The 27,959-nt window shown below is 45.6% G+C and overlaps 1 protein-coding gene across 3 annotated transcripts in view; it reads left to right on the forward strand.

The window, feature by feature from the left end:
- Positions 1-6,213: 6,213 nt before the first annotated feature.
- The window catches only part of ALOX5 (arachidonate 5-lipoxygenase), a 43,125-nt gene continuing 21,379 nt past the window's right edge, over positions 6,214-27,959 (forward strand). Inside the window, exons 1-4 of one of the 3 annotated variants that reach the window (XM_013063157.2) lie at positions 6,214-6,312; positions 12,558-12,756; positions 16,849-16,930; positions 24,464-24,586. In XM_013063157.2, coding sequence (XP_012918611.1) covers positions 6,292-6,312; positions 12,558-12,756; positions 16,849-16,930; positions 24,464-24,586 — 425 coding nt within the window. In that variant the 5' untranslated portion in view covers positions 6,214-6,291. Of the gene's footprint in view, positions 6,313-6,732; positions 6,986-12,557; positions 12,757-16,848; positions 16,931-24,463; positions 24,587-27,959 lie in introns of those variants that run through there. The other 2 variants (XM_013063158.2, XM_004765879.3) reach the window with 2 other exon arrangements.

Below are 27,959 nucleotides of genomic sequence, written 5' to 3' on the forward strand. Positions count from 1 at the left end.
AGACTCTTACTGTCATAAAACAAACTGAGGATGGCCTGAAGGAGAGGGGTAGGGAGAGGGTGGTGGGGTTATGGACATTGGGGAGGGTATGTGCTATGGTGAGTGCTGTGAAGTGTGTAAACCTGATGATTCACAGACCTATACTCCTGGAGCTAATAATACATTATGCATTTATAAAAAAAGTTATTAAAAAGTATGAAAAGAAGATAGAATAATTTAATCTCTAAAATATATAAGGAACTCCTACAACTCAATTGCAAAGAAACAACCCAGTTAAAAACTGACAAATGATCTGAATAAACTTTTTTTTCAAAGACATACAAATGACCAACAGGTGCATGAAAAGATATTCAACATTATTCATCAGACAAATGCAAATCAAAACGACAGTGAGGTACCACCTCACACTTATTAGGATGGCTACTAACAAAAAGACAATAGATAACAAGTGTTCACAGTGTGGAGAAAAGGGAACCCTTATGCCCTCTTGGTGGGAATGTAAATTGATGCAGGAACTATGAAAACCAGTATGGAGATTCCTCAAAAAATTAAAACAGAAGTACCATATGATCCAGCAATCCTACTTCTGGGTATAGATCCAAAGGAAATGAAATGGGGGTCTGAAAGAGGTATCTGACTCGCATGTGCATTGTAGCATTATTCACAATGGCTAAGATACGGAAACAACTAAGTGTTTGTCAATATATATATATATGCATATGTGTATGTATGTATATGTATGTATAGTATATGTATGTGTATATACATATATGCACACAATGGAATACTATTCACCCATATAAAAGGAATTTTTGTCATTTGCAACAACACGGGTGACCCTGGAACACATTATTCTAAGTGAAATAAGCAAGACACAGAAAGCAAATACTGTATGATCTCACTTATATGTAGAATATAAAATGCCAAACTCAGAACCAGAGAAGAGAGCAGTGGTCCCCAGGGTCAGGGGTGCAGAGATATTGGTCAAAGGGTATAAACTTCCAGCTATAAGATAAATAAGTTTTGGATATCTATTGTACAGCATGATGACTACAGTCCATAACATTATATTGCATACTTGAAACTTGCTAATAGATCTTAAGTGTCCTCCCCACACCAAAAAAGCAAACAAACAAAAAACAAACAACTATGTGAAGTGATGGATGTCTTAATGGTTTGATTGTGGTAATCATGTCACGGTGTATCCATATCAAAACCTCACACTGTATACCTTAAATATATACAATTTCTATTTGTCAATTATACCTTAATAAAGCAGGGGAGAGGGAGGGACAAAAATAAATTGCATTCCTTCAAAAAAAAAAGGTAAAATATTCAGGAATAAATTCAATAACAAAAAAGCACACTGAAAACTATAAAACATTACTGAAATAAATTAGAAAAGATTTAAATAATTTGAAACATATCCCACATACCTCATTCAGAAGACTTAATATTAAGATAGCAATAGTTCCCAAATTGACCTATAGCTTCGATGTGATCCCAATCAAAATCCCACCTTATTTTTTTTTTCTTTTTTGTAGAATTGAGAAGTTGATCCTAAATTTGTAAGAAAAAGCTAAGGACACAAAATAGCCAAAATGCTCTCAAAAAATAAAGAACAAGTGTGAATTCACACTTCCCAATTTCAAAACTAGCCATAAAGTTATAGTAATCAAGACAGTGTGGCACTGACATATACACATACTGGTCAAAGGTACAAAATTGAAAGTCCAGAAATAAATCCCTACACTTACAGTGAATTAAGGTACAAAGACAATTCAAGGGAGACTCATCAACAAATGATGCCACAACAACTGGATATTCACATGCAAAAGAAGAATTTGGATCGTTATATCACACCGCTCATGAAAACTGGCAAAACGGATCATAGGTCTAAATGAAGAACTGTAAGTATAAAATTCTATGAAGAAAACACAGGAGTCAATTTCTGTGAACTTAGTATAGGCAACAGTCTCCTAGATGTGGTATTAAAACCTCAACAACAAAAGAAGAATATATGTAAATTGGGCTTACTCAAAATTAAAACTATATTGCTTCAAATAGAACCATCAAAAAAGTGAAAAGGCAAACCACAGAAGCAACAAAACACATATAGATAATATTGTTACATCCTATCCAGGATGTATGAACACTTACAGCTCAAAAATAAAATAATAAAAAGTAAATAAGCTAATTTCATAAATGGGTCAAGAGCTGAAAATACATTTCTTTAAGGAGATATAGAAATGGGCAAAAAGTGTTGCTCAACATCATTAGCCATAAGGGAAATCCAATAAGATATTTGCAAATGACAGTACAGACAAAAGGTTGATATCCAGGATCTATAAAGAATTCCTCAAACTCAACACACACAAAACAGACAATCATATAAAAAAAAAAATGGGCAGAAGATAGGAACAGACACTTCTCCAAAGAAGACATACAAATGGCTATCAGACACATGAAAAAATGTTCACCATCACTAGCCATCAGGGAGATTCAAATTAAAACCACATTGAGATACCACCTTACACCAGTTAGAATGGCCACAATTAGCAAGACAGGAGACAACATGTGTTAGAGAGGATGTGGAGAAAGGGGAACCCTCTTACATGGTTGGTGGGAATGCAAGTTGGTGCAGCCACTTTGGAAAACAGTTGGAGAGTCCTCAAGAAAATAAAAATAGAGCTTCCCTATGACCTGCAATGGCACTACTGGATATTTACCCCAAAGATACAGATGTAGTGAAAAGAAGGGCCATCTGTACCCCAATGTTTATAGCAGCAATGGCCACGGTCGCCAAACTGGAAAGAACCAAGATGCCCTTCAACAGACGAACGGATAAGGAAGATGTGGTCCATATACACTATGGAGTATTATCCCACCATCAGAAAGGATGAATACCCAACTTTCGTAGCAACATGGACGGGACTGGAAGAGATTATGCTGAGTGAAATAAGTCAAGCAGAGAGAGTCAGTTACCATACGGTTTCACTTATTTGTGGAGCATAACAAATAGCATGGAGGACAAGCGGTGTTAGAGAGGAGAAGGGAGTTGGGGGAAATTTGAAGGGGAGGTGAATCATGAGAGACTATGGACTCTGAAAAACAATCTGAGGGGTTTGAAGTGGCGGGGGTGGGTGGGAGGTTGGGGTACCAGGTGGTGGGTATTATAGAGGGCACGGATTGCATGGAGCACTGGGTGTGGTGAAAAAATAATGAATACTGTTTTTCTGAAAATAAATAAATTAATTTTAAAAAAATTTTTTTTAAAAAGAGAGCATTATGTCTTAAACTCTGTTAGCAATCAAATATCACACACAAAAAATGGGTCAAACACTTTATTACATAAATCTTACAGGGTTTTAAATTGTTCAAATCAAGATAATTAATTTCTCTGCATTTCAATAAAATAAATTACTTTTGGCTGCTTAAAAAAAAAAAAAGATACCACTTCACAGAGAATATAATGTGTTGAAAAGGATGTGGAGAAAATGGAACCTTACAGATTGCTTATGAAAATGTAAAATAGTGCAGCCACTTTAGAAAACAATCTACATGTCTGCAAAATGAAGTTACCATATGATTCCCCAATTCACTTCTAATGATCTCCCAAAAAGAAATGAAAACATATGCCTATACAAAAATTTATACATGAATATTCATGGCATTATTATTCACAATAGCCCCAAAGTGCAAACAACTTAAATTTCCATCATCTGATGAATGCGTAAACACAATGTGACACATCCATATCCATAAAATGGAATATCATTTAACCACAAAAAAGAATAACTTACTAATGCAAGCTATAACATGCATCAATCTTGAAAACATTATGGTAAGTGAAAGAAGCCAGCCACAAAAGGTCACATATTGTATGATTCTACTCCTAGGAAATGTACAGAATTGGCAAATCTATAGACAAAAAGTAAATTAGTGCTTCCCTTTGCGGGAAAGATGAGGGGGGCAAAGGAAAGTGACTGCTAATGAGGTGGCAGAAATGTTCTAAAATTGATTGTAGTGATGGTCTCACAATTCTCTGAATACTACTAAACACCATTACTTTAAATGAGTGAATTGTATAGTATACAAATTACATCTCAATAAAGCTGGGTGGAAGGAAGAGAGAGAGGGAGGGTGGGAGGAAGGAAGGAAGGAATGCAAGCAAGCAATGATGGACTGTAAGTCAGGTAGTGAGATTATCCCATCTACGCTACAGGGAAACTACTCCGGTTAGAGAATCGGAGGGAGGGGGGCAGCTAGGCTAAAGACAGAGAGATGAGGTAGGAAGCCATTGTTATAGTCTGTGTAGGAGATCCTGAAAGCCTAAACCAGGACAGAGACAATAGGGACAAGATCTAGGGATATTTTAGAAACTACCCCACGATGCCAAAATTTCTATGAAAGCAACATTCCATGTTATACATTACAGTAAGCGGCATAAGTATAAATTACTACAGTCCTTGGAAAAGTAGCTTAATAACATGTTACAAAGGTCTCAGAATATTCATACTCTCTGATCCGTTTCTAAATCCCTATCTTAAAACTTTTTTAAAATGTTTTAAGCACCGGGGTACCTGGGTGGCTAAGTGGGTTAAAGCCTCTGCCTTCGGCTCCGGTCATGGTCCCGGGGTCCTGGGATCGAGCCCAGCACTGGGTTCTCTGCTTGGCGGGGAGTCAGCTTCCTCCTCTCTCTGCCTGCTTCTCCGCCTGCTTGTGATCTCTGCCTGTCAAATGAATAGATAAAATATTTTTTTAATGTTTTAAGCACCAAATATGTACTATAGCAATTAATGAGGGAAAGCAACATAAATGACGGGTAATAGTGGACTAATGAAAAGAAAGTGGTATATACATATAATTGATTATACAGTTGTCAAAATATTTAAAAAGTAAAATTATGTAGGAAAATGCATGTTACAATACTAAGGAACATAGACATACAAAAAAATTACACACAATAGTGTGGTCCTAATGGTGTAAAAATGCCTAATAAGGAATATTTACTAACCACTTTTTCTACATGTTATGAATTTTGTTTATATATCCACTTTTCTTTAATTTCTACAATGACAATTTATTACTTTTGTCCAAAAAGAATATTGCACTTACTTTTTAAAGAAAAACAACAGCCATCTCACATTCTTAGATGTGAAGTCCAATTCCACAGCCATCCTTCACTACCCCCCTCACCGGGGGTTCCTGGAGCCTATCTCCTGCCTGGCAGGGATTGGGTTCCAATTCTGAGATATCTTCACCTGTGCATCTCAGCTATGACCATTCCTCCGTGTCTTATTTGATGCTCAGAGAACCCCTTCAGTGCCTGTCTTTCCATGAATAAAGCCAGTCCGGCTGAAAACTGTCCTCATCTCAGACTGTAGAAAGTGGATCAGCAGGTTCCCTCTCTGCTTTGAGTGGTGGTCCTGCCAAGACATTGGAGGAAGCAGGATTTGCCACAAGGTGGAGCCCCGCATCCCAGAATGGGGAGCCTGTCTCAGGCCTGCCTTTTTGCACCTCCCAAACAGTGAGTGTACAAAGCCAGGGACTTGACGCACCCACCCGACATGGAACGAACTTATATTTTAATTCAGTTCAGCTCATTATCGAATGCGCACCACAGTCAGACCCAGTTCTTAAGTTGGGGGAGGAGGGGGGCGTGGCGCGGCGCGGCGCGGCGCTGCGAGCCAAGAAAATGGAAAAGAAAGTTGGGGTAGGTGCAGGCGAACACAGAAGACATATCAGATTAGGTCACAGCAGTAGGAAGGCTGACCACCGATGGGAAGCTTCCTTCTAGGGCACAAAGCCTTCTACAAACATCTCTTTCAGGCCTTAGTCCACCACCTGTTGAAATCCGACCAATTTACTGGGCCAGGCAGCCTGCTCCCCAACTCCCAGCCATAACGTCTGGAACATGCTTGCTGTGGAGTCCACATCTTTCCCAGGACTTCCAACCAGTGGTCCCCCTGCCCCCCGAAAAGCTATCACTAAGGAAGCCTAACTCCTTCCCCAGCCTCCCGCTTCCCCCAAAGTCCACTGACCTTCTCCAGACAACACCCCGGTGTTCAGACTTGTGTTTTCTTGTCCTGGCCCGCTCTGGCTGCCCCGCCTCCCGCAGTACACCGGCAATCCCTAGTCCGAGAGCGGCTGGCATCTGACTCACCTGGGTGCCCACGTGCAGCATGCCCAGGGTGACACTCAGCCAAGCCTGTGAAGAACCCAGAGCTGCCCGAAGTCTGTGTTCCAGATACCACTCTCAGTATCAGCTCCGGTGTAGCCTCCTCCAAGATGCCTCTCTGGTGTCCCCAGGTGAGTCCCCCTTTCCCCTGTAGACTCCCAGAGCACCCCTAGTCTAAGAAACCATGGCATGGGCAATCGCCTCAGGCACAACCAGAACCTGGTGAGAGTAGACACGACTCTCATTTTAAGGGGTCGTCTAGGGGCTTCCGGGAGCGTGGCGCTGAGGCAGGAAGGAAGGATGCAGGGTGAGAACAATGAATGGGAGGCTGAGTGAGTGAATGAACGGATGCAGGGGTGAGGGGACGGCAGCTGAGGTGTCCCCAGTCCCCAGGCGGCTAAAACAGACACCAGGCCCATGGGGTGAAAAGCAGGAACGCGCGACCCCTACCACGTCCTCAGCAAGTCCGAGCCCTCAGAGCGGCAGGGGCGGGGCGGGGCGGGGAGGGGAGGGGGCCGGGCGGGGGCGGGGCCGGGCTTGTGGGGTCCCGGGAGGGTTGGGTCTGGCCTGGCGGAGGGCGGGGGAAGAGGCAGCTGCTGTGCCGACGCGCGTGGACCAGCAGCACCGAGGCTCCTGGAGTTCGCGTCCTCTGCCATGCCGTCCTACACCGTCACCGTGGCCACCGGCAGCCAGTGGTTCGCTGGCACCGACGACTACATCTACCTCAGCCTCGTGGGTTCTGCGGGCTGCAGCGAGAAGCACCTCCTGGACAAGCCCTTCTACAACGACTTTGAGCGCGGCGCGGTAGGGGCGCGAGGCTGGGACCGACCGGGCTGGGGACACCCGCGGCCCCGTCGGGGCGGCACAGAACGAGCCGGGGGAGCCCCGGGACCCGCTGGAGTGGTTAGGGACCGGGCTAAGGGAGTGTCCGGGACCACGTCGGGGCGGCTGGGACCCAAGTTCCGGGGCGGGAGGCTTGCAGGGTGAGGTCTGCAGCGCGCGGAGCTTCTCCCCCAGGAGAAGGTGCAAGGTCTGCTCTCCAGTTCACAGACAGGATTCCGAGGCTCTGAAAGGTCCCTTAACTGGGCAAGTGCTGTGGGCATGCTTGTGCCCCATTTCATAGGGCTACTTCCACAGGTTGTGGTGTGTGGGAGTCTGGGGGGTTGTGCGGTCCTTGCCCTGCTGTGAAGCACAGATGGCACCTCGGAGCAGCCTCGAGCTTTGGGGAGAAGGCACAGGTCTGGAAGTTCAGAGACCTGGGTTGAATTAGGGCACCACTGCTAGTTCACTCTGCCTCATCACTGGACCTCAGTTTCCCCAAATGTAAAATGAAAGTGATGACTTCAAGCTGGTCCAGGAATCTGCGTGAGCCTAAGCGGAGCTGCTGGTCCAGAGTGATATTTGTAGGTGTCTTCACACCCGGGTCCCTGGCATTCTCAGACAGGTCCCCAGCGGAATTTAGAGGGTAAGAACGAGAAAACTCAAGCAAGAAGCCTTTTGCAACCTGGAGATATCTGACTCCCCACAGAGTATTCGCCAGGGAATACTTGAGCCCCAGGTGTGAGGGCTCAGCGGAGCAAGAAGAGGAAGGAGGGCTTCCTTGTCACTAGATACTCTGGAGCTGGGGGAGTCCAGGGAGCAAAGGGAGCCAGAGTTTACTGTACCACTAATCTGTGCTGCCAAGTACTATATAAGGCCATGCACAGGTGGCCACATTTATAAGTGAGCTCCTGATGCTGACCTGGGCAGGAATTCCAGGCCCGTGGCTTTCTCAGTGAGCATGGCAGCTCATGGTCTTTACCGAGCATTTAGTGACTTGCCCAGTCCACTGCCAAGTGCATAGGAAGTGCTCATTGTATGATTATTCTGACGGTCCCAACACTCTTTAGGTAGGTGTGCAGGGAATGTTCCCATCTGTCACCCCCCAGCTCCGGAACTGGGCCAGAAAGATTTAGACTTCACTAAACGTTCTTTTCGCCAATTAGTTGATTATTGGGTTGAACCATATGAAATTGCTCAGAGTTGACAATTTTTGATAAACAAAACCAGGAATTTCATATGGTTCAACTGAATTCTTCTGGGATAAAATTTGAGAAGTAGGTTTTAGGTAGAGGCTGCAGTAAGTAAATAATAGTTCACTCCTTTCCCCATTTCCAAACTTGGAGTGGGCTTGATTCCTTCCCCTAAGAGCTTCAGAACCATGTTATTAGCCAACTTGGCAATTAGCTAAGTTCAGCATGTTAGCCCAGCTCAAGCTCCCTTCAGGAAGAGCGAGGTGTTGAGTATAAATACAACCATTTGTTGTCTGGGTTCCCCCACTAGGGAACTGGGCCTGAGGACAGTGGGGTAGGAGGGAGGGCAATGAGACGTCCACTTGGGAAGATGACACCTTCTGCCATTTCTGAAGCACCTTCATTTACTTCCATTCTTTCATGGTTTTCCCAACATCTCAGGGAGGAAGACTGAGTGCAGACTACTTTCCCTTCATAAGGGGGCCATGGTGGGCCTCATTATCCTCTAAACACACCAGTGTGCTCATGCTGTGCAGCGCAGAGTGCCCCATATGCAGAGTCTACCCAAAGAAGACACTGCGGTGTGGCCATAACAGGGTCATTAGAAGAGGGCTGAAAGCACCGTTCTGTTCATTATTTCCCCTTGAGATTTCATTCAAATGACACTATGACTAAACACCTCAGTGAGCGCCCCAGAAGCAAATTTCAGGAGAGGTTTGCATGTCACATTTCCATGAGGGTGAGAGAGGGCGAGTTAGGAAGGCTGCTAGGCTGCAGAGGAATCAGCTGGGTCCTAAAGGCTCTGATAAAAATCCACTTTTGAGAAAGTTCCTGTTGGTACAAAGTTACTCCACACTTTGTCTTGCACAGCCCAGTGTTACTTCCCCATTCTCCAGCCAGTGGCTCTTTAAGGACAGTCTGTCCCTGTTGGGTAAAGGTGAAAAAGAACCCTTAGAGAAGATACTTGGTCTAGAGGAATTGGCTATCCCGTTTTACTTGGAAAAGTGTCCGAATCATTATGGTTAACAACAGTTACAGTCACAACAATAAGGACTGTTACCAGCTAGTTCAGTCATTTCTAGGTCTTTGGCACATCAACACCCACATACCTCTGTGCAGAATTCTGTCAAACAGTAGGACTGATTTCTTCTCCACAATTTGAGTTACAGAGCCCCACTTATCCTCATCAGAGTTCCACATACCGATTTGGGTCAGGACTAGGAATAGTTCTCCAAAGGTGAGACGCTCCTGTAAATGATCTCTCCCTCAGGAGCTCCCCACTGCCTGCTTGGGAATGCCCAGACCATGGACCCAGACAGCTCAGAGACTGGCCTGAGGCTGGGCAAACTTGGAAAATTGATTTGTTTCCTTACTTCTTTTACCTGAAAGCTGTTCAAGGCAGATGGGATGACTTTTCTTGATCCAAAGATCTCGGGGAAGTCACTTGAGCCACTTTCATTCCAAGACAGCACTCTTAGGAAAGCTAGGGACAATACAGAAGTGTTTAATATATTGTCCTTGAATATATTCGGTGAGTATAGACAAGTCTTACAACTCTATGTACCCCTCATATATTCAGGGAATGTTAACCTTATTAATTTCTATGAAGAGAACACTCTAGGATAACTCTTCCTCAATAATAAGAATTACTGATTAGTGAAGAATAAACATTTCCTTATGAACTTCCATCTATATTCCCCGTCTTCCCTCTCTGTCCTCTCTTCCTAGATTCTGCCTCCTGTTCCTCCTTTTCTTCCTTCCTCTACTCCCTAGTCCCCACCATGCCCCAGTGTCCCCCATTTCTCTCTTCTTTTCTGCTGCAGTTTCTCACTCTCGCTCTGTCTTCCAGTACCCCCCACCACCCCGAGTTCCCTCTTCTCTTCTTCACAACATCCCCCTCTCCCTGCTCAGCCCCTCATTAGCTTCCACCAAGAAAAGCATCCCAGGCTGGGCCTCAGGTCTCTCTTCTGTCTCTGCTTGAGCAGAGAGATCCCTCTTCTTGTCCCAGCAACAACAGGGATCTGGGACAGAAACAAAACCTTTCTAAAAATGCTCATATAAAGATGAAATTAAAAAGTGACCAGCTGGGGGTGCCTGGGTGGCTCAGTTGGTTGGACGACTGCCTTCGGCTCAGGTCATGATCCTGGAGTCCCGGGATCGAGTCCCACATCGGGCTCCCAGCTCCATGGGGAGTCTGCTTCTCCCTCTGACCTTCTCCTCGCTCATGTTCTCTCTCACTGTCTCTCTCAAATAAATAAATAAATAAATAAATCTAAAAAAAAAAAAAAAAAGTGACCAGCTAACACATGGATGAAATATTCAAAAGCCTTAAAACCATATAACCAATAAAGCATTGAAAGTAACAAGTGAAATCAGAAAACGGCCCTTCTGTGAGATAAGGCTGGGGAATTGCATGTTTCCCTGACTTCACGTCTGTCTTTAGCATCTGAGCACCTCTGGCCCAAGGAGCTCCAGGCTCTAACCTCCTCCTTCTAAATATGCATTCCCCACCTAAGGAGTCTTGCTCTCTGTTCTCTACAGATAAATGCCTTGCCCATTCCTTCCCCTCGCCATTGACCTCACCTCCGAAACCTTACCACTTGGCCTACTGATGCCTCCGCTCAGGGGTCTCCATTCTCTCCCACACCAGAAGTCACCCCGGAAGAGCTGTGTCCTTCCTTTCCTCTTCTCCTCCCAGCTCCTTGGGTCCTCCAGCCCTTTACTGGGACTCCTGCACCCTGGGGCTTCCTGGCTTCTTCCCAAGGGATTAGCACCCTGCAGTACAGATAAACTACTCAGCTGAAGTCCCGCAGCCTGGGGGTCAGTGCTGTCTGTGACCTCACCTATGCATTCTGCTCTCCCACTGACACACTGTGGGAAAGAAGGGTTCTTTCACTTTGCAGGAGGGTGCATTCTGGCAGCACAGATATGCTTGTGCACCTGTTAGGGACCAAGAAATGTCACCCCAGCACAGAGGACTGGCTCCTTGGTCCTCAGAAACATTCTGAGGACCCAGGCCCAGACCACAGGGCACAGGGAAGAGACTTCCACTTTCTGACCACAAGTGTCTGGCATCTTCAGTAACCGCAGCATGCGAGCTGCTCACTGCACTCAGAGCCAAGAGGTTTGCTAAAAATACCCAACTTCCCATTCCTCTTAGGAAGTCCTCCCTGGGGTTCCTCTGGCAGCTTGGTGGGAGAAGTTTGGAGACAGAGACCATGGGATCACATGCAGGATGAATCCCTCGCCCCTCCATTTACTTCACTATCACACTGAGAACTCTAGGTTCTGCCACCAATGAAAAAGCTCAAGGACTGGTGAAATCCGGCTTAGAAAGTACCTTGGCGGGGGGTGGGGGGGTACCGAGTGCAGGGCTTCCCAAACCTGCTAGTATATAGAACACCCGATGTAATGCTTGAGCTCTCTTGCTTCCTTTTCCTCTGCCACCAAGAGTTGCAGACACACAGATCACCCCAGAGCCTTGGAAGGGTTGCCTGCCCATCTCCCAGAGTCAGGAGCCTGGCAGCACAAAGCACTGAGCAGCTCAGGGACCTGTTGGGCCGTCTGTACAGGGCCTACGGTGGCACCTTCTAGCAGCAAGACCAACCTCAGCCCACCACTCCCACAGATCTCATGGGTACCGCTTATCTGATTTTCTTAACCCTTCTGTGGCTCAGTGACAGAGGATGCCCTAGGATGATGTGTATCTGTGCAACCTCTCTTATACCTGAGGCTCTTCATTTTCGCTCAGTTATTTGCTCCCCAGAGAACAAGGGAGACACGGAGTAGCTGTACTGGAAAGGTCTAGACTAGAACTCCATCTCTGCCAATGAGTAGCTGAAGTGGGACTTAGTAAGCCTCAATATCTTCGTCTGTGACACAGTCATGACTGCCCCTCATCCTCACGTCATTGTAGGGGTCCATAGCAATTGTCAGTAAGCCTTTTGTAAGATGTAAAGGGCCTCCAAGCATGCAAGGACTAGTTTGCCCTCTCCAGCCTGCAGGGCGGGAAGGCCAGCTGCCCCCCTGCCCTCATTGTGAGCAGGGGCAGCTGCAGGGGACTCTTACCAAGCACAGCCTAGCAGAGGGCATCCCTCCCTGGAGTCTCCCCTCTTCCAGCCCTAACCATGTGCAGACAGAAGAATGTCCCACTCTGAATGTGATGAATGTCCCCATCTATCCCTCACTAGACCTCTGTCTCCGTAAAGGCGGAGCCAGGATTTGTCCCCATGTGTCTCCCAGGTGCAGCATGGAGCCTTGCCAAGGGCAGGCATTCAGACAGTGTCTTAGCTAAATGAACTAAGAGGTGATACAAAGACTCAGGAAACCCCCAAACAATCTGATTTGCCTTTTTCTCCTCTCAGGTTGATTCCTATGATGTGACAGTGGATGAAGAACTGGGCGAAATCCAGCTGGTCAAAATTGAGAAGCGCAAATACTGGCTCCACGATGACTGGTACCTGAAGTACATCACGCTGAAGACACCCTACGGAGATTACATCGAGTTCCCATGCTACCGCTGGATCACTGGCGAGGGCGAGATCGTCCTGAGAGACGGACGCGGTGAGTGTCCACTCCGGAGCTTCCCAGGGACGGATGGACCTCGCAGGCCCTCCTTCCTCCAAGAACTGTATTCAGGGGAATAGCAACACTGCTGCTCTGAGCCTCCATGCACCGGCAGGTGGTGTGACCTTCCTCGGGGTACTAACAAGCCCCACACGCAGAGGGTGGAGGGAGAGGCCCCTGGCCGCGTGCTCAGCTGTCTTCCATCTGTGCTGCTGTCCTTCAGGGGCAAGCTTATGACTCCCTTTTTGCCGGAGGGTCCCTCATAGCACATGCCTGCAGGACATCTCCCTAGATGGGCAGTTTCCAGGGGAATTCTCCAGTTTTCCTCTTTGGGGGTCATAGTGGGGCTTGGGCTCCAGGGCATCCCACACAGGTCTGGGAGGGGAGGAGGTTGATAGGAGTGTCCCAAGTGCCAGCCTGGAGGGGCCATGGCCAGACCCGGCAGTCATTGTCACCAGTTGTTAAACCAGAAGTCCTACATTTTGCTAAAAAAGAACCTAAAATCTACCCTCTTAAGCAAGATCCTCCAGTGTACAGACCCCAACCCAGCACTTCCTTGGAAGAGCATTCCTCATAAGAGATAGGGAGTTGGCCTGCTGTGGAGGAACAGAGAGAGGGATGGATGGCAATGGTCAGCTAAGGCCACTCGCCCTCTGAATGACTCCCCCCTCCACACTAGCCTCTTAGCGTATGGGAGTCAAACCCATGCCTTGGCAAAATTCTATCTGACTTCAAGTCATGGCCCTTCAGTTTGCTCACACTCTAAAACCCGAATGAGAAATCTTCAAAGCTGTGTACCACTACAATAATAAGGAAGAGGACAGATGTTTTACCCATAAAATGTTTACTACTTCCTAGTCGAAAGCGCATTCCTATCACTAGATCATTAATTCTTCACAGAAGGTGAAGGTAAAATGGAAATGATAACTACCCCCATTTTTTATCTAAGAAAACTGAGACAGAGGAGGAAGTTCTTTTCTACTTCATGTTCTTAAACTATCAGGCCACATCCCCTTGCTTCTCACATGGAATTTAAGAAACCAAATTTTAAAAATATTTCGAAACTGAGTGAGTGGAGCTAGAAAGATTTTTTTTGTCTCCTGGCCTCATGACAAAAAAAAAAAAAAAAAAAAAAAAAAAAATCACAAAATTCACTCTGTCTTGTGGTGGCCAGAATGTGAACAGTGGTAGACAAGGTTCTTCTCTTTCTCTAGTATTTGAAAAACACTAGCTCCTGGTCTCCTTCCTGCCACTCCCACCCAGGGTCTTGGTAGGACGGTCCCTCTTCCCACATACCCTATCCAGCAAAAAAAGTACAGCCCATTCAAATGAGGGTGTTTAGAAAGACCAATGTGCAGGGGAGCACACCAGTGTGGAGGCCATTGGCACTGCTAGTCCTGGTAGTGTGAGGGGAGAGAAGGAAAACCAGATTAATCCAAGAAGGGAAGTGTCCTCGAGACAGTGCTCCCTTGGGAGTAACTATGGCTCCCAGTAGAAATGCAGACACTGCATCACCGATGCAGACACTGGGGAAGTTCTGAGAGAGGACCTGGGGAATTATGGCCTCTCGACACTGCATCGCCGGTGCAGACACTGGGGAAGTTCTGAGAGAGGACCTGGGGAATTATGGCCTCTCCTCATTCTCCCACACCCTCCTCTCCCTGGTCAGGGTTCCCAGTGGCTAACCCAGTATGAAGCCCATCAATGCAGTTCATTCCCATCAAGGACAAGATGAGGGTCTTCAGGGACAAGACAAGGTAGATCTGGAGGGACACCTAGGAGCTATCCATCCAGTTTATTCTACTTATCGATTGCTGTGTAACAGTCTGGAGGCTTTAAATGGCCATTTTCTTCTGTGCATTATCTTATGGGTCAGAAATCTCAGTTTATCTGTGAGCCATGAAGCATTAGCTAAGGGGGAAGGACTAGAAGGCTCACTTTTAAGATGGTTCTTCCCACACATGCCTAGTGCCTCAGGGCTCCCTGGCCTCTCTTTCCACCTGGAATCTCATTCTTGAAGCTTTCTCTATGGCATTGGGCTTCTCATAGTTTGGCGGTCACAGGATAGTTGCACTTCTTAAGCAGTGGCCGGCTTCCAAGAGCAAGTACTCCAAGAGACAGGAGGTGGAAACTGACAGTCTCTTCCTGCCCAAGCCTGGAAACTGGTGGAGGGTAACTTCCACCATATTCTATTGGTCCAAGCGATAGAATAGATCACAGAACATACCCAGACTCAAAGGGGACATTCCCCACCTCCTAATGGAAAGAATGTCAAGGAATTTATGGCCATCTTTAATCCATGACATAGCACAACAACCAACCTTGGGACAACTTGGAAATGAAGGGGCCCAGCCCATGAGTGACATGGTAACCTCTGCCATCTAATACTTCCCCATGGCACCTGGGGTGAACATAATGGTCAGAGGCCCATCACTGTGGTCCTGGGAATCCAGAACACCTATGTGGAAAGATAGCTTCAGTAAGGCACTCATATCAGTGTTTTGGCATCAACCCCCACTCCCGAGCTTTGGGGCATTTAGTCTAGGTCTTGTCACCTAGTCACCTGCTATGTTCCCCAAAGTTCCATCAGTCACTGCAGTAAATGTCCAACACCCTCAGGGCCAGGAGAAATGGAGCTTACACCTTTTGAAACTTGGTACGTGCAGTTTCACATGTTCTGACTTACTCATACCACTGGAACTGAAGAGACCAAATTTCTCAGAGCCAGGTGCCAGAGAAAGAGGTGTATTAGAAATGATAAATGTCGAGTCCCCACGACAGTGTCTCCTACAGCCAGGGACAGCTATTGTTACAATTAATACTTATCTCCCCTTCACTGGCCTTTCACTCAGGCTGCACCTACTGGATGGCTTTCCATCCCCACTGGAGAACAAAGAGGTGCCCTATTGATCTTCCTCTGTGGGCCCCAGTTCCAGCCCTGGACTGGAGCTGCCGCAGCCAGAAGGGGTTCTGAGTGTGGGCTAAGAACTGGTGGGTGTTGGTCTTTAATGAGATAAGTACAGAGACTGAAAGTAGGCATTTACAAGCTTTTATAGTAACTTGCAAGGATTATCCTGTGACTGTTGCATCTTATAATAAAGACCAGGCTTTGTTTTGAATGTCCTTGGCTTGTTTTTTATTTCATTTTTCCCGTAGTTAATTTTTATTGCATTTTACAAAAATATCAGTCTGTGATGGAATGGACATTTTTAAAAACCACAGAGCTGGTGAAGCACTATTATAGGCCCCCTTTTCAGGAGATGTTCTGAAATCCTGCTAGTCTGGGCTCCCACTAACTGTTCACTGGATTTACCTTAAATATATAATATTTATATATATATATAAGTAATATATATATATTTATATATGTATGTATGTATAAAGGGTAATCAGTAATGAGCCTCTCCTGCTCTAAAGGCCCTGAGCAGCTTGACCTTGCCCTTAAGCTACTTGCCCCACTCCTGAAATGAGAACCAAGACACCTTTGAATCTGGGCTAGAGGGAGGAAGAAGCAGCTCAGGTCCATCCTGATTATAAGGACAATAATAATAATTATTGTGCCCACTTACTGGGTGCCAAGCACTGTGTGAAGTACTCCCAAAATCCCCATCATGACCCCCAAAATAGGCATTATTATCTCCATTTTACATGTGAGGAAGCTAAGACAACTTGCTATATACCCAGTGCTTGCGGGAGAGAGGCAGCAGATCAACGGCCTGCCCCCATAACGCCTGATAACCAAGCCCGGGGCTGGATGTGATTCTCAGGGCCCCGAGTGCCCCCAGCTTAATGAGTGAGCAGGCAGAAAGAGGGGCAACTGGATTTGTCTTTTACAATGGGAGTGGCTAAGAGCACAGGTTTTGAATCTTGTGTTGAAAATCTACTAATTAGGTATATGACCTTGGGCAAAGTTCAAAGGCAAAGCTGTTCAAACTCCCTAAGTCCCAGTGTCCTCAGTATGAATAGGGGAGTGTATTCTGAGGCAGGTAAAGATGGCACACAGGCAGGGGGTGTGAGGGAAACCCAAGTACTGAACGTTGTTACCCTTCTTCTTGTGGCTCTTCTCACAGTCCTGCCCTTTCCTCACAGCAAAGTTGGCCTGCGATGACCAAATTCACATTCTCAAGCAGCACAGACGTAAAGAGCTGGAAACACGGCAGAAACAGTATCGGTGAGTTACGACAAATGGCTATAAAAAAAACTGTGCCCACAGGTTATGGCCGACCACTGCTGACAAATAATGGCCAAGCCACCAGTTCCCTGGAGGGCTCCCCAATCCTCAAGCTACCCCTGACCACCACTCCAGGCAGAGATGGTAAAGAACATTATGGAGAAAAGTTGAGGTCAACCATTTCAGCATTTAGGAGGAACTGGGCAGCAAAAGCTTGGATTTACATTAATGTTCTTTCCCCTCCCAAACATGGTTTCCATAGAGTTTGGAATTACATTGTTTAGGGAGAGTTATATAGCAGTGGAACAATAAATAATAACAAGGAAATGATTCTCATAAAAGGGAGAATGGTGAGTGGGAAGCAGGTGCAGTGTGGGGGTGCCAGTAACATTCTGATTCTCCATCCAGATGTTGGTTATATAGATGCGTGCATTTTTCTGCATGCATCTGTACATATATATACATATACACGTACACATATTCATATATTCAATTTCATAATAAAATGTTTATATAAAACTTTTATGTCTTTATATCAGGTAACGGAAGGTAATCAGATTATATGAGTACTGTTAAGATTTATGAATTTGTGATTTAAGACATTTGTGTGTGAGCTTCTCAGCTCAGACACCATATGGATGTGTACTGAGACTTGTGTATTTGGCACAGTGCACAGGGCATTGTCTGGGAGCTCTCCACCACCATTCCCATCTTAAAGGATTGTTATTTCTATTTTTTTTTCTGAAGTAATTTTTTTAAATTTTTTCCCATTTTTTTAAATTTTTTAAATTTAGATTAATTAACATATAAGGTATTATTGGTTTCAGAGGTAGAAATCAGAGATTCATCAGTCTTATGTAATATCCAGTGCTCATTATATCACATGCCCTCCTTAATGTCCATCACCCAGTTACCCCATCCTTCCACCTCCATCCCCTCCAGTTGTTTCCTATGATTAAGGGTCTCTTATGGTTTGTCTCCTTTTCTGGTTTCATCTTGTTTTATTTTTTCCTCTCTTCCCCTATGCTTCTCTGTTTTGTTTCTGAAATTCCACATATGAGTGAGATCACATGATAATTATCTTTCTCTGATTGACTTACTTTGCTTAGCACAATACCCTCTAGTTCCATCCACATCATAGCAAATGGCAAGATTTCATTTTTGACGGCTGAGTAGTATTCCATTGTGTATATATACCACATTTTCTCTAACTATTCACCTATCGATGGACATCTGGGCTCTTTCCATAGTTTGGCTATTGTGGACATTGCTGCTATAAACATTTGGGTGCACGTGCCCTTCAGATCTCTACATTTGTATCTTTGGGGTAAATACCCCGTAGTGCAATTGCTGGGTTGTAGGGTAGCTCTATTTTCAACTTTTTGAGGGTTGTTATTTCTACGTTCTTTCCTCAGCTTTCCTCCCCACTTCGACCACCCCTGCCAAAACCCCTACAGTGAATACTTCATGTACTTTTGGCCCTGTGGGAAGAGGGAATCTTAGACTGCGGTGATGCTAACCAACTTTCAGAGAATCGGGCTAGTTTGTATCCTGTTAGGTGAGTGGACAAGTTTTATCAGTTCCACTGTAACTCAGACGAAGATGTTATCAGCTGATAAATTAGTCTTACAGGCACGTTGTCTTAACTCAGTATTTTCCAAAGTGTGCTCTGGAGCACTGTCCCAGAACTTTGTCCTCAAGATAAGACAGGTTCAGGAAATCCCATGCCCTTCCTGGATGTTTCCAGGGCACATAAGCATGGAGAATTCTGAAAAGTTCTGTGCTAGTGGACTGTGCTTAATTTTTTTTAGTCCAGTGTTTCCCAAGAGAATCTGACATATAATTCTTAGCATCCAGCAGAACAAGTCCTTCGTGGAACACCTTTTGGAAAATGTCCCTTTCCTAAGGAGCGGTCAGTCCAGGGGTGTGTTTGTTTCACAGGGATAGGGCTGTGACTAGGAAAATGGGGCCAAGAACTTTCTGGGGAAACAGTTTTCCCCTTTCTTAGATCTAATCGTCGTTTTTTTCTTCCTCCTTCCACTCATCTGTCCTTTTCAGACGCCTTCCTCTCCTTCCGTTCAGGAAACACTGAACTTTGCATCGTCTGCATAATCTAGGGGTTCCTCTTTCTCTTGAACTCTCGGGGTTCCAGATGAGAGTTTGGAAGTGAAGTAAGAACCGTCTCCCGTCTGTCAGCAAGCTGCAGGTGCAGCTGGCCCCCAGCCCTCAGTGAGCCAGGCAGGCCGTTGGAGAAGCCCACACAGCTCATCACGCACTGCCCTTTTCTTACTGTGACTGCACAGATGTAGATGGTGCACTCAGACAGAGCAGCGTGTAGTGTAATGGTTTGTGATTTATAACACATAATCTCTTCATGGCTTGCTTTTTTCACCCATTATTCTGTTTTGAGGGCAGCCAGTTGACACAGATAGGTGCCATCCATCTGTTAGGCATCTGGACAGTGCACCATGGTAGGAGCAAACCACCAGGCTCGCCCACTCTCCGGCGGAGGGACAGGTGGGCCGTCGTTCATTCCTGGCTGTTGCAAGCCACACCTCAGACAGCTTCCTCGTACGTCTCCTAGTGCTGTCATGGAAGAGTTTCTTTAGGGGCTATTCCTACGGATAGACGTGCAGGATTGCAGGCCACATTTTAAGTTTTCTAGATATTGCCAGTTGTCTCCCAAAGAGGTTCTGCCAGCTTTCACCCCTAGCAGCTGTTTCTGAGGGTTGCAATTTCCCTGCATTGTTGACATACTTTTCATCTTGAGACATTCTTGTTCAGGTCAGTCTAATGTCCTGAAATTGTATCTCCTGGATTTCCTCATTCTTAAATTGCCACATATTTCTAGCTGTGTGTGAATTCAACCATTCCCCTACTGATGGACATTCAGCTTTGTTTTCATCTGTCTGTCCATCTGTCTCTGGCATCACCCACAGTGCTGCAGGACGCAGCCTTCCACAAGCAGCTGGATGTCCTGGTGCTTTCTTCACTGTCCATTAAGTTCCAGAACTCACACTCCTGGGTCAAAGTAGCAGTTTCATTTTGAGAAATACTAACAAAAGTCCTTTCCCACAATTTTATGCTAATTTTTGGTGCATTTTCCAGTTGCATGTGTACCTATGGCATACCTGGCCATGCCGATCTTTTATATTTTTAACAATCTAAAAATCCATAAGTTGGACCCCATTGTTGTTTTAATCTGCATTCCCCTCACCACTGGTGAGTTTCACCTCTGTGGAGGGCCTCTTCTTTGAATTGCCTATGTGTAGGCTTTATTTTTCTCCCTTCCTTACGATTAATCCAAAGGAGCCCTCTATATATCAGGCTAGTATCCTTCCGTTATAAGTATAGAACATGTCATTTGTCTTCTGTTGCTTTTGTCACGGAAGATTTTAGTTCTTTGTTTTCTTAACTACATGTATTGGTTTTCCTCTATTGCTTCTGGGTTTCCTGCTTTGCGTAAGAAGACCCTCCCCACCCCAGTGTTACATAAATACACCTTTACTTTTGTCTAATACTTTTGCGATTTAGCCTTTAACATTTGGCTTTTAATTCGCCTGCCCTGTATTTTTATACACGATGTGAAGCAGGGGTCCAGCACCCCCAATATCACTTATTATGGATTATATTCCTCCCTCCTGCCTGGAGCAGACCCCCACCGTGCAGAGCCAGCCTAGGACAGTGGTTATGAATGGGCGTGGGCTCTGAAGCCTGCTTCCAAGCTCAGCTCACTCTATGTCCTGCAAAAGTTGCTTAGTCTTTGTGTGCCCCACCCCCTCAATCTAGAAGATGGGTAAAAGAATAGTACTACCTGACCAGGTTTTGAGAGAATTAAATTGATTAAACCATGAAAACACATAGACTAGTATTTGGCATCTAGAAAGCCCTGGATAAGTGTTAGCTAGTTTTCTGTCACATTTACGTATTTTCTTGGAGCTCTTTCTGGACTTCACATGTTAGTCCACGTTTCCACTCTGCAGCCCAGTGCCATGTTTTGATTATTTAACTTTCTTTTATTTATTATTATTTAACTTTCTAATATATGTTAATAGCTCTGACATTCTCTCACTGTTTGTTCTAAGATTTTCATGATGAGGATTGCTTTGAATTACATATAAATATGTATGTACTGACATGCTGATGACATTCAGTCCTCCCCACCCCCGTGGAGACCTAGAACACAGTGTGCCTTCCCCCACCTAGATCTTGTGTAATGACCTTTTGTAGAGTTTCTAATTTTCTTCTTGCAGGTCTTTCTCCTCTGTGGGTACTTTAGACAAAAGAAAGTATAGCTTGTACCATTCTGAGTGGCCTATTCTTCTGTTTGTAAATAAATATTGCTGGGATAAAGATAAATTAGTTATTTTTTAAAATATTTTCCTTGTATTGACATCTTACGAAGCTCTTTTATTGGCACTAATCTTTTCTGTTAATGAGTCTTTTTAGTTAGTCAGTCATACTATCTAAATGATGATAATTTTGTCTGTTATTTTCCATTATTTACATCGCTGTATTTTTTTCTTATTTCACAGCTGGAATTTCCAAAACAAGTAATAGCAGCAATGATGGTCTTGATTTCTGAAAAAAATACCTTTGATATGTTTATTTACAATTATACTTGCTATTGTTTTTTGATGAATACTCTTTACTACATTTTAGAACTTCTTGGTTCATTCTAATTTTTTGGCTGAACATCTTCAGTTAATTTCCTCAGAAGAGGTTTGGGGGTAATATAATATCTGAGTCAGTGCTTGTCCCCACCCCCCAAAAATTCTCCCACCCTCACCAATTACTTGATGATATAAGAGGCTTAGAGGATGACCTAAAAAGAAGTCTGTAAACACTTGACACCATCTCCCCATTTTCAGTATAAAATGAAAAACCTAATGATAATTCTATTATTTTTCTTTTCCTGGAAATTCATGAGCTTATGAGAGCATCTCTCTTCTCTCCCCAGTCCCCCTCTCCTCTTCTCTCCCTCCCACACCCTCCCCTTACCCCCTCCTTTCCCTCTCTCCCTCCCTTTCTCTTTCTTCCCCCCAACACACACACACACACACACACACACACACACACACTCGGTCTTCTCTCTCTTTGGCAGTATATATCTAAACATGCCCTTTTTCCTTTTCTTTCCTGCCTAGGACTTACTCGGAAAATTGAAGTCTTTTCAACTTAAGAAAGTTTTTCTCTTATTTCTTGATTTTTTTACTTCTCCATATATTTCCTCTCTCTCCTTTTGGACCTCTTAGTCTCTGTATGTTAAATCTTCTATATCTGCCTTTCATGTCTCCTGTGGTTTTTTTCTTTAAGTTTTTATTTTAATCCCAGGTAGTTAACATACAGCATCATACTAGTTTCATACATAATAGTACATGATTCAACACTTCCATACAACACTCGGTGCTCATCACAGGTACACTCCTTAATCCCCATCGTTGTTTCCTTTTCTCTGTGGTTTTGCTCTGCATTTGTGTTACATTCTCTTCCATTTTGCACAGAGCAGCGCCTGGCCCATGACAAGTTCTCAATAATTATTTATTGAATGAACAAATTTTGTCCAGGAGACAAATTAGATCTCTCATTGACTGTTCTCTTTTCCCATTTCTCTGTTGAATTTTCAATTCAGAAATCATGTTTTGCTGTTGAAGAAAGTCTTTTAACATTCTACTTATATCTCTTTAACACTTCTCCTTTTTTAAAATAAATGTCTTTTTTGCTTCTTTCCTTCCTTCGGCCTGGTTGTTCAACTTGGCCTTCCTCAGTGGAGTGTGATTTTATTTTTATTTGCATATTATCAGTGGGCACGAAGTCCTTTGACCCCTGTGCAGGTCAGCCTGTTAGGTGTCTGAGACAGCAGTGGCCTGCAGTAGGAGGGACACCAACGTTTTTAGTGGTGAGCTTACGAACTGTGCTGTCTCCATGCACTAAGTGGCCCTAGTCTCCTGGCTACCCTGATGGGGCACGTCCATCTCTCAGTGCTGCCACCCTCAGGAGCCCTGGGGAACAGCAGCGGGAGGCCGGGAGTTTAAGGAAATGAATCATTTTCTAAAACAAAGGGGAAAAAATCAGTAGATTAGTTGACGTACATGAGTCTACATTTTATCCTGTTAATGTACCAGCAGTGATGCTAATACATATACAACAAATATGGAAGATTAAAGTCCAGAAAAACAGAATATTGTAAATAAGCCAACAGTGAGAAGTGACAGTACTGCATGACAGAAAATGCTTTTCAAAATGCATCTGCTCTGACTGAGCGTATCCAGTTCCTGTTCACCTCTGGTGGTCCTATTGGGAGTCTTACTGGGCCGACAGGACAGCATGAAAAACCATAGGGACTTTCATGACAGTAAAAGGACAAGATGATACTAAAGGGATGCCAGAGTTTTTTATGACCTCAACTCTTAGTGCTTTAGTTTGCTGTCATAAGAGAGATTTTATTAAAGGAGAATTAGGAATACAAAAGGAAAAGCTCTTTACTCAGAATGTAAATTTTGGTTTTTAAACAAATATAAGATCATTCTCCCTGAGCTAAAGAAACAATCTTGATTAGTTTGAGTTTTGTGGTAAGCAAAGAAAAAAAAATAAAGTTTTTTTTTGTTTGTTTTTAAGTAAAATTTAAGGGGCACCTGGTGGCTCAGACTGTTAAGTGTCCAACCCCTGATTTCAGCTCAGGCCATGATCTCAGGGTTGTGGGAACCCCACTTCAGGCTCTGTGCTCAGTGGGGAGTCTGCTTGAGATTCTCTTTCTCCTTCTGCCTCTGCCCCTCCCCACCATGCTTGCAGGTGCTCTTTCTCTAAAATAAATAAGTCTTTAAAAAAAATAAATTAAAAACAAAAACAAAATGTATGTGCCCAATGCCGCAGGAGAAGTTTCAAGACACCAGGATTGGAAAATTTGGCCTGGACAGAGTGCATGGCCCATGTTTGGGGGGAATTATTTTTATTATAACAGTCACTAAGCCAGCCACAGACAGCGTCTGTGCCTAAAGCCCCGCATCCAATCACCCTGCTGTCCTGGGCACCCTACTGGGAAGGAGTGACCGCCGTCCCCATTCCCCAGCCACCACTCAGAGTGCAGGGGCATGTCGACTGAACTGGAGGGATACTGGCTGCCCAGGTCAGCCTGGAAGTGGGGGAGCCTTACCCCCTTCTACCTCCAGTGACCAGCAGGGCTGCTCTATGCCAGGGGAGAGATGGCGGTTGAGTGTCCCATCAAATCAGTGAGGTCTTCTGCTGCTTCCTTTCAACTTCTTTTTATGCACTGGTAGGTGCACACCTACCATTCTCTACCCCTCTGCCAAGAGCCCAGTCTCAAGTTCAGAGGACCTTGGGCCTCCTACTGTGATGCTCAGGGCACAGGGAAGCAGACTACCATCAGCCCCTGGGAGGGGTCCCTGTACCTCTCGGGCTGCACGCTCAGCTGACGGAGGATACCCCCTCAGACCACATGGGCAGCCTTTAGCCTGAGGAACCAACCCAAAGGTGACCATTTGATAAAATTTTCTTCTTATTATTCATTCTCAGGTGGATGGAGTGGAACCCTGGCTTCCCTTTGAGTATTGATGCCAAATGTCACAAGGATTTACCCCGAGACATCCAGTTTGATAGTGAGAAGGGTGTGGACTTCGTTCTGAACTACTCCAGAGCGTGAGTTTCCAAGAGCTTAAGGATGCTGGGCAGGCCCTCCATGGGTCAGGGCGTGGGTGGAACCCTCACTCCTTTCTCTGTAGGGGCTTGGGGCTGGGGGGTGGCTCATCTGGGCGCCTCTTCCCACATCATTTGACTGGATCCTCAGTGCACAGCCACAGGGTTACCACCAAGTTACCAAGTTACCACCATGATGACTCCAGACACCAGACATAGCTCTGTCATCAGCCCAAAGTCTAGATCTTTCCTTGAAGTGCCTCATCCCCATCCATGTCTCATCCCCCCGGGCCAGTTCAAGGATGGACAGAGTCCAGCCTGTCACCTAGGTAGCCGGGCTCTGCAGTGAGAATGGCCACCGTGGCTGTGCTGGTCGCTGACACCCATCCCTGGCTGTCCATCCCAGCAGCCCCATGAGACAGGCACGGTTGTGATCCTCACCTTATCACTGGAGAATCTGAAGACGAAGGAAGTCACATACCTTGTTAAGTGGCCTCTGCTGATAAGCAGCAGAGGTGTGAGTTCTGTGCTCCTTCTTTATGACTGAATTCCCACAGGGCTTCTACTGAGCCTGCTTGGGGGCTCCTGAAACGTATGGAGCCCCAGCACCATCCCAGGGCCAGTTGGGGAGCCCCGAGATGCGCCTTGACACTTTAAGGAATTCTCACAATCATACACATCTAGAAAACTCTACATCCATGATTCTGCCACCCGACTGAGCTTCAGCACCCGCTGGTTTCAGGCCAACTCCACAGCCAGAAGGAGAGTCTCTGCGGTGGGCCCTGGCCTCCTGTACGCATATCCAGGAGGCAGACAGGTAGAGAGCCACTAACCCAGTCAGCTTCGATGGTAGCATCTGCCTAGAGCAGAGCTGCTCCCCTCGAGAAGGGCCCCACATCTGGTTGGACACACTCAGGCCTGTGCCAAAGTCTTCTTCCTCCTTTGCACATTTAGGAAGAGCTCTACATGCAAACACAGCTTTACAATCAACCTCCATAGGGGACCCCCTCTATGGAAAGGGAAAGACCATGGGCATTCATCTCCCTCAGGCTGCACCTACCTTGGGAGGATGAGGTGGTAGGGGCCTAACACTCATCACGCCTCTGCTGAGTGCCAAGCTCATAAGTGTGGGTGTTTTCTAGTAGAATCATCTATTTTAACCTTCACAGCCATCCTGGGAGGTAGACATTGTTCTTGAATGTTTCCAGGTAAATAAACTGATGTTCTGCTGGATCCAGGTCAGGGATTTTGTCTAAGGACATTTAGGCAGAGATTGGCACAATCAGAATTTGAATTCAGATCTATTTGGGTCCAAAGCTGAGGATATTTTTTTACCCTGCTACAACTGAGATCAACTGGGAAGAAAAACTAAAACCAAACATCTACATTAGTAATGCAGTGTAGTACCCAACATCTGGCTTCCTGGAAACACCAGGGCAATTAAATGTCTCATGCCCCACCCAGAGATTCCCAAAGTCGTGTGGGTTTTAGGGCAAAGCCCTGACCAGGATGGTCTGAGCAGGAAAGAAGGCCTTTGTGGGGGGCAGACTGGAGAGGAAATGATAAGGATGGAGAGGCAGCTAGATCAGAGGAGATGATACTGCTTTGTGGAATAGGAGCACCTCTTCTTAGTAATGGAGAAGGTATAGATGACAGAGGGATAGTGGATGATGGATGGGTAGATGGTGGATAGACAGATGGTAGAGGGATGGATGGATGATGAAGGGGCAGTGGACAATGGATAGATGGGTAGATGGTGGATAGATGGATGGTAGAGGGATGGATGGATGGTGGATGATCAATGGGTAGATGGTGGATAGACGGATGGTAGAAGGATGGATGGATGGATGATAGAGGGATAGTGGATGATGGATGGATGAGTAGATGGTGGATAGATAGATGGTAGAGGGATGGATGGATGGATGGTGGAGGGATAGTTGATGATGGATGGTAGAGGGATGGATGGATGATGAAGGGGCAGTGGACGATGGATGGATGTGTAGATGGTGGATAGATGGATGGTAGAGGGATGGATGGATAGGTAGTGGATGATGGTTGGATGGGTAGATGGTGGATAGACGGATGGTAGATGGATGGATGGATAGATGGATGATCAATGGGTAGATGGTGAATAGACTGATGGCAGAAGGATGGATGGATGGATGGATTATAGAGGGATAGTGGACAATGGGTGGATGGGCAGATGGTGGATAGATGGTAGAGGGATGGATGGATAGATGGTGGAGGGATATGGATGATGGATGGTAGAGGGATGGATGGATGGATGGTGGAGGGATAGTGAATGATGGATGGTAGAGGGATGGATGGATGGATGGTGGAGGGATAGTGGATGATGGATGGTAGAGGGATGGATGGATGGATGTTGGGTGGAGGAATGGAGGGAGCAAAGGAAGGTGGATGGCTGGTAGAAGAATATGTGGATAGATGGATGGAGGGTGAGTAGATGGACAGTGGAGTGAAGGCCACATTTTGCCTTTCTTATGTCTGCTCAGTGTTCATGAAATTAATTGCCATCTTTGTATCTCAGGAGCCTAACTCAGCAGCTTCTGCAGAGTAGGTGCTCAGTAAACTCTATCGTAAGGAATAGAGTATGACCCAGGTGGCCTCTCAAAGGCCTTTGTTATCACCTCTTGGGTACTTCACACACCCACACTCACTCTCTGTCTTATTCTCTTTCCATCTCTCTCTCTGCCGCATGCACACACGCACACGCACAATCACCTTTCTCCTCTCATGTACCCCCAACACGGCTGACAGCCTCTTCGCTGTACTCTCTCTGCAAGCTCGCCCCGCCCGGCCATGCCCAGACTGCTAACCCAGCCTCTGTGACGCCATTTCTACATATGTTCTCGGAGTCCCCTGGGGGATTCCAGTGTATAGTCAGGGCTGGAACCACTGGCCTCCATGCCTCCCTTGGCCTCATCCTCCACCCAGTTGCCTGTGGGGTCATGTCTATCCCCTGGGATCTCAGGATGTATGTCCTTCCCTCCCAGCTCTGTCATCTCTCCCTGGGACATTCAGGAATACCCTTCTACCTGTTTCCCTAGGATCCATCCAACACAGCAATTGGAAGTTCATTCTCAAGTGCCCATATAGTTTGTTGGAAGCTCCTTCTACAAAGGCAAATATAATTCTTTTACTTCCCCATAAAAGCCTCACTGATAACCCTAGCTCCAGGAGAGAGCCTGCACATCTCTGCCGGGCTCCTCTGCCTTCTCTCCTGCCCCCAGATACAGAGGACATCCCAGCCATATATACATCCAGAACTAGTTAGCAAGGCATCTTCATGCCCTTTGTCTTTGCCTGTGCCATTCTCTCCTGCCCCCAGATACAGAGGACATCCCAGCCATATATA

Source organism: Mustela putorius, unplaced genomic scaffold, assembly GCF_011764305.1.
Source record: "Mustela putorius furo isolate JIRA1106 unplaced genomic scaffold, ASM1176430v1.1 tig00003909_pilon_pilon_pilon, whole genome shotgun sequence".
In the NCBI taxonomy this organism is placed as follows: Eukaryota; Metazoa; Chordata; class Mammalia; order Carnivora; family Mustelidae; genus Mustela; species Mustela putorius.